A 10,178-nucleotide genomic window follows, 5' to 3' on the forward strand; every position below is an offset into this window, starting at 1 on the left:
TTCTTTCTTTCTCCCTTCCCTTCCTCCCTCCTTCCCTTTCTTTCTTTCTTTCTTTCTTTCTTTCTTTCTTTCTTTCTTTCTTTCTCCCTCTCTCACTCTCTCCCACCTGCCTGCCTTCCTTCCTTCCTTGAAATTGGGGGTAGCTGCTCATTCAGGCGCTACCTCTGACTCAGTGACCACGGGGTCGTTCTTGGTAGTGCTTGGGGCACCTTGCGCAGTGCCGGGGATCAGACCAGAGCTCCCCCATGCAGAGCATCTCATTCCAGCCTGTTGAGCTATCTCGCCAGCCCTTTAACTGAAAAATTTTAAATCTTTGACACAGCCACATTTTGTGGGTGGTTATTATTATTATGATTAATATTTTTGGTGTAGGGGTCAGATAGGGAGGGATATGGTCTCTGTTCTTTGTAAGTTTTCTTTGTGTGCCACTCCAGCAGTGCTCAAGTACCCTGGGGCCACTCCCAGCCACAGTGCCTGGCCTGAATGATGTTGCGGTGCTTGGGACCAGCAATGAATGGGACTTCTCAGGCCCACCAGTGCTGGGGGCTGTCGGGGCTCAGTGGGTCTTGCTATGCCAGGATTCAAAACTGGGGCCTTGTGCACATGCGGTACGTGCTCCTATCCTTTGAGCTGCCCTCCTTGGCTCTGCTTTTTACTCTGAGCTCAGTGATGACCTGGGCCGTAGAAACCCCTTTGAAAGGATCAGGTTTTTGAATCTGAGTAATCCTCCTCATGAGTCAGATGCCTGCACTTTGTTCTCTAAGGCTCTCCAGATAGTTCGTGGTGCCTGTATATCATCAGTCGGTTTTTACTTCCAGGGGATTAGGCAAATGGTGAGGATTTTATCAGTGGTTAAAAATGTCTTAAACGTGTTCTAGAGCACTAAGTCACATCCTATAAAGCAGTCCGCGTTCTTGTCGATCGCTCTCTATGTCATCCCACTGTGGCCAAGAGCAGACTTTTCTGGGTCATCTTTTGCGCCTCTTGCCTAGAAAATGCCTCCAAAGCAAGATCGATGGCCTCAGGAGAGAGATATTTTGCATTGCTGGAAGTAGGCTCCCACATCATACTTAGACCATTTGGTGATGGAGTCAGCCTATGCATGTGTTTCGTAACCTTTCTTTCCCTAATCTCTCCCCCACCATTAAATTTTAGTGGCATGAATATAGTGGCTTAGGTACTTTTCCATTTTGTTTATTTTTTCAAAGAGCCAGCTGCACATGTATCTTTTTTTTTGCACATACAGATTTGAGAAGGTCTAAAGATTGGTTTGTTTTTATAGTTCAGTCCTCATATAAGAATGACTCAGTACACTTAGGTGTTAAATGAAAAAAAAATTAAAGACTCTTAAGAGGTATGAAAAATGGTCCTCAGGGAACAGTCATGCAGTTATTATCATTTTTTTTTTTGCAGAAATGAAAAATTGGACCTGGGGCTGGTGCGATATAGTACAGCGGGTGGGGTGTTTGCCTTGCACGTGACTGACCCGGGTTCGATTCCCAGCACCCCATATGGTCCCCCCCGAGCACCCCTGGGAGTAATTCCTGAGTGCAGAGCCAGAAGTAACCTCTGAGCATTGCCGGGTGTGACCCAAAAAGCAAAAAAAAAAAAAAGAAAGAAAAAGAAATGAAAGTTGGACCGGGTATGTGGTTCACAGTGGTAGGCCCTAGATTCCTTCCGTCATCCCTGGGCAGTGTATCGTCCTCCCGGACTCAGCACTACTCGTGTCGCCCCCAAAGGAATGAAATGAAACGTGTCATCTCCATGTGACGTCAGCATTTGTATCCCAGAGACATGCAGCTTTGCAGCCATCCCACACTGGAAACAGCCACCAGGTCCTTGGGCCTGAATGGGTGAACAGCTCTCCCCCAGGGCTTCTCAGCCTTGTCTGCACAAGGGGATCCCCAGACCAGACTTTACCAACGGAAAGGTTGGCTCCCACTCTCGGATGATTCTGCTGTCATCAGAGTTGGGCCCTGGCCCCCAGTCATTCGATTCGGAATACTTAGACCTATTGATATTTACACGTTCTCTAGAAGATTCAAATCTGAAGAACAATTTGAGAACTCTGGGGGATAGACTACCACGGGTTCCTCAGTCAGCAGTAAGAACTCACCAGCGTTTGTTATATACCTCTCTGCTCTCGAGGATGAACCTCAGGAGAACCTCTAGAACAGATTAAGACCCCATCTCAGAAGGCTCCATTCCAGATCAGGGATGGGGCTCAGTGGAAAAAGTGTGTGCCTTTCTTGGGGGGGGGGGGCTGTGCTGGACTTCAGCACAACTGCAGTTACATGCTTCCAGATTTCATTTACAAGAACCTTTCTGTGCCTTTATTGCAAACCCTATTAAACCATAATGCCCAGAAGGGGAGGGAGGGAGAGGAAAGGAGGGGGAGAGAGAGAGAGACAGGAAAGAAAGTGAGAGAAGTAAGGTGCCTGCCATAGAGGCAGGTGGGGAGGCTGGGGTGTAAGGGGGTGGTGGGAGGGAAACTAGGGACATTGGTGGTGGGAATTGCACACTGGTGAAGGAATGAATAATGGATCATTCTGTGACTAAAACCTGATCTTGAATAACTTTGTAACTGTGTGTCTTGCGGTGATTCACTAAAACATTTAAAAAATTAATATAAACACATACACATGCAAAATTAAAAGGGCCCGGCTGAAAAGAGAGACCAGAGTGATGGATGACTATGACTCCAAAGACCTATTGGGAGCAAGCCTGTGTGATGAAAGAAAGTTCTGTACCTTGATTGTGGTTGCATGAAGACATGCATGCAATAAGAATCACAAAGCACCAACCACACACACACACAAATATATGTATGTAATATTTACTGAATACTGGGTAACAGGGGTTCCAGACCAGTGTCCTGGTTGTGGTAATTAGGACAGTTATGGTAGATGTTACTTGTATGTTTTGGGGCAATTTCCTGGGAATTTATAATTTCAGATTTTTTGGTCACATTTGGCAGTGCTCAGGGCTTGCTCCTGGCTCTGTGCTCAGGGATCGCTCCTGGTGGGGCTTGGAGGACCACATGGAGCTAGGTCAGTCATATGCAAGGCAAGCATCCTACCCACCTGTACTCTCATCCCAGCTCTTATTTCAAAATTTAAAGTGGATAAACCTATTCACCCCCTGCCCCAATCAACGTAGAAGGATTCCAGTATCTCCATATATTGGTCAAGACGTGTTATTGTCTGTTTCTTTTTATTCTAGGCATCTAGTGGGTAGGATGTGATAGCTTATTGTGGTTTAGGTTTGCATTTGTCTTACAACCAATGATGTTGAATGCTTCATCTGCTTATTGGCTGTTTGTGTATCTTCTTTGTAGTGGCGACCCATTTAAATGCAGAAACTGCTTCAAAAACAAGCTCAAGTTATGCTTTAGAGATAGAACCATAATAAACATTTGGATCTTTAGGCATAAGGGAGGATGCAGTTTACATTCAGTACAGCTTGCATTGCATTTAGGGATTTTTTTTTCTGGAGGGTTCCTCAGTGAGATTAAGTCGAGGAAAAGGTTTCTGCTCTGCTGGCTTGGTTGTTTTTGTGGTGGAAGAGAAGTCCAAGGGTATCCAAGTGTCTCATTATTGAAAGGGAATCATAAGGGACTTGATTAGTAAGCCTTTGGAGTTTAAGATTTCGGCCTGATGTTCTCAACTGCACACTGGAATCACCTGAGAGTTTTGGGAAACAAAAATACCTCCTGTGTGTGTTCTAGACCCAGCAATTCTGATGTCATTGGTCAGAGTAGCTGAGTTTTGTTTTCCAGTCTCAGGTGATTGTGATGTGCGACTCAAGTTAAGCAGGGAGACAAGGGGAGTATTTTTTTTTTTTTGCTTTTTGGGTCACACCCGGCGATGCACAGGAGTTAGTCCTGGCTCTGCACTTAGGAATTACTCCTGGCAGTGCTAGGGGACCATATGGGATGCTAGGAATTGAACCTGGGTCGGCCGTGTGCCAGGCAAACGCCCTACCTGCTGTGCTATTGCTCCAGCCCCAAGGGAAGTATTTTGGCCATTCTTGGCACTGTTCAGGGTTTCCTTCCAACTCTACTTAGGGGTTTCTCTGACAGTGCTGGGGAACCATATGCCGTGCTGGGATGAAACTGGGGTCAGCAGCACTCAAAGCCAAGTGCCTCCTCCACTGTGCCTCCTTCAGACACTTTAAGTATATTGAAATATATGCCATTGTATGGTGTTATTTCTTTTGGGATGGGGGAAGACTGTCTCTTACCCATGCAAAGACTTCCAAAACACCATTTTTATGTTTTCTGAAAATTACAGAAAGAAGGGTTACAAAATTAACTTTTGGGAACAGTTGTTGGGACACACCTGGTGATGCTCAGGGTTAATCCTGGTTCTTCTCTCAGAAATTAAATCCTGGCAGTGCTCAGTGGGCCATATGGGAAATAGGGGATCAAACCTGGCTTGGCCATGTACAGGGCAAGTGCCCTCCCCGCTGTATTCTCTCTCCCCTCCCCTCAATGAACTTTTATTTGAATTGACTCATCTCCCTGCAGTTTTTTGCTCTTCAAAAGAATGCTAGCTACTTGTGCTTGTGCATGCATTTCTCTTTTTAAATAAAATTGCATTCATCTGGGGAACATAAAGTAACAAAATAGGAGACTAACACCCAAGAATGGCCGAGATAGGTACCAGGAGGTTCACCCCATGGCTTGGAGGCCAACTGCACATGCTAAGAGAAAAGGCAGCTCAGATAGAGAAGGGAGCACCAAATAAAAGGTGTTGGGAGGATTCTCCTAGGATGGGAGATGCATGCTGAAAGTACACTATAGACCGAACATGATTGCCACTCAATGCCTCTTTTGCAAACCACAGCACCCAAAAGGAGAGAGAGAACAAAAGGGAATGCCCGGCCACAGAGGCAGGGTGGGATGGGGGGATGGGGAGTGGGAGGGATACTGGGATCATTGGTAGTGGAGAATGGGCATTGGTGGAGGGATGGGTACTAGATCATTGTATAACTGAAACCCAAGCACAAAAATCTGTAAGTCTACAACTGTACCTCGTGGTGTTTCACTAATAAAAAAAAATAGATTTTATTTGGAGGATTTTTAAGGTGTGGAGGGGGAGAGAGTGAGAGAGTAATGTGCTCAAGAGAGAACATGGGCTTCTCCAAGGGCACAGAGAGCCTCTCCACACATCCTAGCATTAAACACAAAAGCATGAAACTCCACATCTCAAGAGGGGAGATGCGGGCGACACGTGTGCTGGGGCACCACATGTGCTCGGCCACGTGGGTGCAAGCAGCACATGGGCTCAGGCAGCGTATGCGCCTGTGCATGCATTTCTTTCACTCTTTGTAAACCACATATGGCAAAGTCTTCAGGGGCAATACTTGCCTCTCCTATATGCCCTTTGCAGCTTAAGGGATGTGTTCCCAGTGATTCTGTGCCAAGAGCCCCCTGCCTGTTTTCATCTTTGCTCATTGGCATGCTATACCCTCTCACCCTCCTGCTTGCATTGCAGTGCTTGGGGCAGACCATCAGGTTCTGGCGGGGCCTCAATCCAGGGCTTCCTCTTTCAGGGAGTGTTCTTCTTCCCTATGCAGTGAGTCCCCAATTGAGCCGTCTCAGCTTCATAGTCTTTTTGTGGGGATGTGAAACCCAAACAAACTGTGCGAACTGTAGATAAAACCCTATCTCCGAGCAGGAATATCCTATTTTTATGTTTGTTTTTGGGGGGGGCCACAACCGGCAATGCTCAGGGGTCAGTCCTGGCTCTGCACTCAGGAATCATTCCTGGTGGTGCTTAAGGGACCATGTGGGATGCCGGGGATTGAACCCTGGTCGGCTGCATGCAAGGCAAGTGCCCTATTCACTGTACTATCGCTCCGGCCCCTAAGCAGGAATCGTCTTTTGTGGATACAGGAGACTCTGTAGTGTCTCCATATGTGACAAGACATGTTTTGCAATTAACAGCTTGCTGGTGAAAAGGACACCTCGCAGTGTTGGATACAGACCAGACTGTAAGTGAATGACTTGTTCTGCCCATCGTTTCCCCATCTCTGACCCGAGCTCCTTTTCTTGACCTCTCTGGTTCTGCGCTCACGGGTGGAGGAGCGGGGTCGGGAAGGTCTCTTTGCGAGGTGAGCGTGTGCAAAGTGATGTTTTCCCTATCTACCTGATTGAATTCTGATGTTTTTGTAGTCGTTGGATTTGAAATTCCAGACAAGTTTGTCGTGGGATATGCCCTTGACTATAATGAATACTTCAGGGACTTGAATGTAAGTAATGCTGCTTTTTCTCACTCTCATTTTTCAGAACCCACATAAAAATTTACGAAAGAGAGGAATTGTTTTTTCCTTTCCAGCACCTCATAATTTGAGCAGACTGATGGTTCCCATTAGTCGCATAAAATTGTAGTCAAGTACAGACGTCCTTCGAGCTGGAACCCATCCAGGTTAGGGTGACACCACTCGTTGGCTGAAACAGTTGAACAGCTTTAACATACAATAACTGTCCCATTATTAGTTCAGATGATAGATGTGGCCATAAGTAAAGAGCAAATGAGCTGGTTTACGTCTTCTCATTCTCTCCCCTACTGTGGAGGCCAGAATCCCAAAGAGGCGTTTATGAACATGGGGGAGGAAGCCGAGGGAGCTCACACAAACTTTTGGAGCTAAAACAAACACCCTGGGCCAGAGAGATAGTCCAGGGGTTAAGGTGCTTGCATTGCACAGGGCCTACTCTGGTTCAATTGTCAGCACCACAAATGGTCCCGAAGCACTCGACAGGAACAGTCCTAGAGCACAGAGCCAGGAGTAAGGCCTAAGTACAGTCAGGTATGACCCAAACATCCACTACCCCAAATCTATATACACACACACAACCACAGCCTGTTCATAACGCTTGTAGTTATTAGATATGCCGAATGCTATTCTTGCCTTTTGTTTTGTATTGTTTTTTTGGGGGGGTTACACCCGGTGATGCTCAGGGATTACTCCTGGCTCTACACTCAGGATTTACTCCTGGAAGTTTTCGGGGGGACTACATGGGATGCTGGGAATTGGACCCGGGTTGGCCGCAAGCAAGGCAAACGCCCTACCCACTGTGCTATCACGCCTGCCCCTGCTCTTGCCTTTTGTTTGTAATGTGAATTTCTTCCTTTTTATCTTGTAGCATGTTTGTGTCATCAGTGAAAATGGAAAGGCCAAGTACAAAGCCTAAGATGTGAGAGTTCCAGTTAGATACGGAAACCCTGGAATTCCAGTGAAGACACCATTAAAATTAGCAAATGTTCCAGTTCTGTGGCCAGCTGCTTAATTGAGCTTATTGCATGCATCCTCTATGAATCGTGTCTGTTTGGGATTTTAGAAATGTCAGTTGCTGCATTCCTGAACTCTTTTATTTGCACTATGAGCCTAGACTATCAGTTCCCTTTTGGTGGATTGCTGTTTGTTTGACTCATGAATGAATTCTCTCTCAAGTGACACCACTACTGAATGGAAAGATTGAAATTGTATCTGTGAGAAACATTGAAAGAGAAGATATATTAGTTTTGTAATTGGTAGCTCTTTTTATATATTAAGGAAAGAACAGGAGTGTGGGATGGTTGTTAATGATGCCACTGTTGTTTAGTACAGAAGCAGTCCGTTAGCGCAGCGACAACAGCACCTTGGAGGTGGTGTTAAGGGCAGTTAAACCACGCAGCCTGGAATTATTTTAGTAACGTTTCTGTAGTACTAACTGTTATTCTCCTGCTTATTTGGATTTTTTCGGGTGATTTGTTAACAGTTGTTTCTTTTCAATATCCAAATCAATAAGTTCGAGAAACTTTACCACTTTTTCAATTCTGAAGTGTATTTGATCTTAAAATAAAGGCTGTCTCTTTAAAAACAAACTGCATGTGTGTCATTCCTATCTGATAGAAAGGGGGATGTTTAGGACACATCTGGCCATGATCAGGGGCTCCTCCTACTCCTCCTGGTTCTGTGCTCAAAGAGTGACATGTGGCCGTGCTTGGGATCATATGTGGTGCCAGGAATTAGAACCAGGGTCAGCCACATGCAAGGCAAGTAAATGCCGTAATAATCTGTACTAGCTGTCTGTCTTGAATCAGTTCTTTACCAATCTACCTAGCGTAGTCTTCTTAGTTACCTATTCCTTGTCTGTAAAGTGTTAATACTGATTTATTTTTAAGCTTCACCAAGCAATAATGTTTGTCGTAGAATGAGTTGAAGCTAGAGAGATTCTTCAGAACATTAATTATTCTTGATTACATTTTACTATGAGGGGCTGGAGCAATAGCACAGTGGGAGTGCGTTTGCCTTGCACGCGGCCAACCCGGGTTCAATTCCCAGCATCCCATATGGTCCCCTGAGAACCGCCAGGAGTAACTCCTGAGTGCAGAGTCAGGAGTAACCACCCCTGTGCATCGCCGGGTGTGACCCAAAAAGAAAAAAAAAACATTTTACTATGATAAGATAACTTTGGGGTGGGGTCAAACCTTGCAGTGCTCATGCTTATCACTCCTGGTGGGGCTTGGAGAACCATATGGGGTGCTGGGGATTGAACCCGGTCAGTTGCATGTAAGGCAAACACCCCACCTGCTGTACTATAGCTCCAGGCCCCAGGTAACTTTCCTTTTTTGCAGGGTGCAGATTGGGCCATATCTGGCCATGTTCAGGGTTTCCTCCTGGCTCTGTTCTCAGCGGTCACTCCTGCTGGTGCTTGGGAACCCTGTGTGGTGCTGTTTGAACCGGGGTTGGCTGGTGGAAGGCCAAAACCTTACCTGCTGTACTAGCCCTAAACTGCCATTTTTGTTTGATTTTTATGTTTGTTTTGGAGCCACACCGGGCCATGCTTAGAGCTCACTTCTGGCTCTGTGTTCAGGAATCATTTAAAATTTATTTTTATTTTTAGAGAGTTTTGGGCCACATCTGGTGGTGCTCTGGGCTCACCCCTGGCTCTGTACTTATGAATCATTCCTGCTGTGCTTAGGGAGCCCCATATGGGATGCCGGGGATTGAACCTGGGTTGTCAGTGTGCAAGGCAAACACCCTATCCACTGTACTGCTCACGAGTGATTCTTGAGCTCAGGAATAAGCTTTGAACATCCCCAGGTATGGCCAAAAAATACCCCTAAACAATAATAACAAAATATTGTATAGGTCAAACCTGTAAATATAGATTAGTCACCATCTTTTTTTTCTTTTTTCTTTTTTGGGCATATCCGGCGATGCACAGGGCTCATGCATTCAGGAATTACTCCTGGCGGTGCTCGGGGGACCATCTGGGATGCTGGGAATCAAACTCGGGTTGGCCGTGTGCAGGGCAAATGCCCTACCCACTGTGCTATCGCTCCAGCCCCGATTAGTCCCCATCTTAACTTACAAATATGAAAGGTTTGTTGATAATCTGGGCTATGACTTCAACAAATTGGCTTGGTGAGTTCATCAGGTAATCCTTTCCTAGAGTTTGAAGTTCTACCACACGGAATGAATGTGCGCTCTCTGTGTGCCAGGTTCTAGGGTACACAGGCGGGGATGAAGGTGCTGTTCTAGGTGGGGACAAGGGAAGGAAATAAAGAATTTCATCGACTATGCAGGATCTGGGGTGGCCTGAGTGCTCAGCACCTGATGGAACAGTGAGTGAGGGAAGGGTCGTGACTATTTTGGGCAGGAAGGGAGAGCGAGGAGCAGAGCTCCAAACTGGAGGAAAAGCAGATGTGGGAGGCATGGAGACAGGCGAGCCGGATAGAGGCTAGTGTGCCTATAGAGCAGCTGAATGGCAGCATCTGAGTTTGGAGGGCAAGACCAGGAGCATCCTTGGATCCCCTGCTAAGTTGTGGCTAAGTGTGTGCAGAACCCACAGTGGGAAGATTTGAAGTAAGTTTATTAAATACATTTAATGTAGGGAGATTGAGGCGGCTGAGCAGGTGTGGCTCCAAAACAAACCAAAAAATCCAACGAAAATGGCAGCTTAGGGCTAGGGTGAGAGTACAGGGGGTAAGATTTTGGCCTCCTGCCAGCCAACCCTGGTTCAAACAGCACCACACAGGGTTCCCCAACAGGAGTGACTGCACCAACTGGAGTGACCACTGAGAACAGAGCCAGGAGTAAACCCTGAGCATGGCCAGATGTGGCCCAATCTCCATCCCCCCGCCTCAAGACCGGAGCTATAGTACAGCAGGTAGGGTGCTTGCTTG

At 46.4% G+C, this 10,178-nt stretch overlaps 1 protein-coding gene across 1 annotated transcript in view; it reads left to right on the forward strand.

Annotated features, from left to right (window-relative positions):
- Positions 1-7,871, forward strand: part of HPRT1 (hypoxanthine phosphoribosyltransferase 1) — a 63,606-nt gene extending 55,735 nt beyond the window's left edge. The window contains exons 7-9 of the mRNA XM_056130180.1: positions 5,951-5,997; positions 6,179-6,255; positions 7,151-7,871. Coding sequence (XP_055986155.1) covers positions 5,951-5,997; positions 6,179-6,255; positions 7,151-7,198 — 172 coding nt within the window. The 3' untranslated portion in view covers positions 7,199-7,871. The remainder of the gene's footprint in view (positions 1-5,950; positions 5,998-6,178; positions 6,256-7,150) is intronic.
- The last annotated feature ends 2,307 nt before the right edge of the window (positions 7,872-10,178 follow it).

This window comes from Sorex fumeus, unplaced genomic scaffold, assembly GCF_029834395.1.
Source record: "Sorex fumeus unplaced genomic scaffold, SorFum_2.1 ptg000075l, whole genome shotgun sequence".
Classification (NCBI taxonomy): domain Eukaryota; kingdom Metazoa; phylum Chordata; class Mammalia; order Eulipotyphla; family Soricidae; genus Sorex; species Sorex fumeus.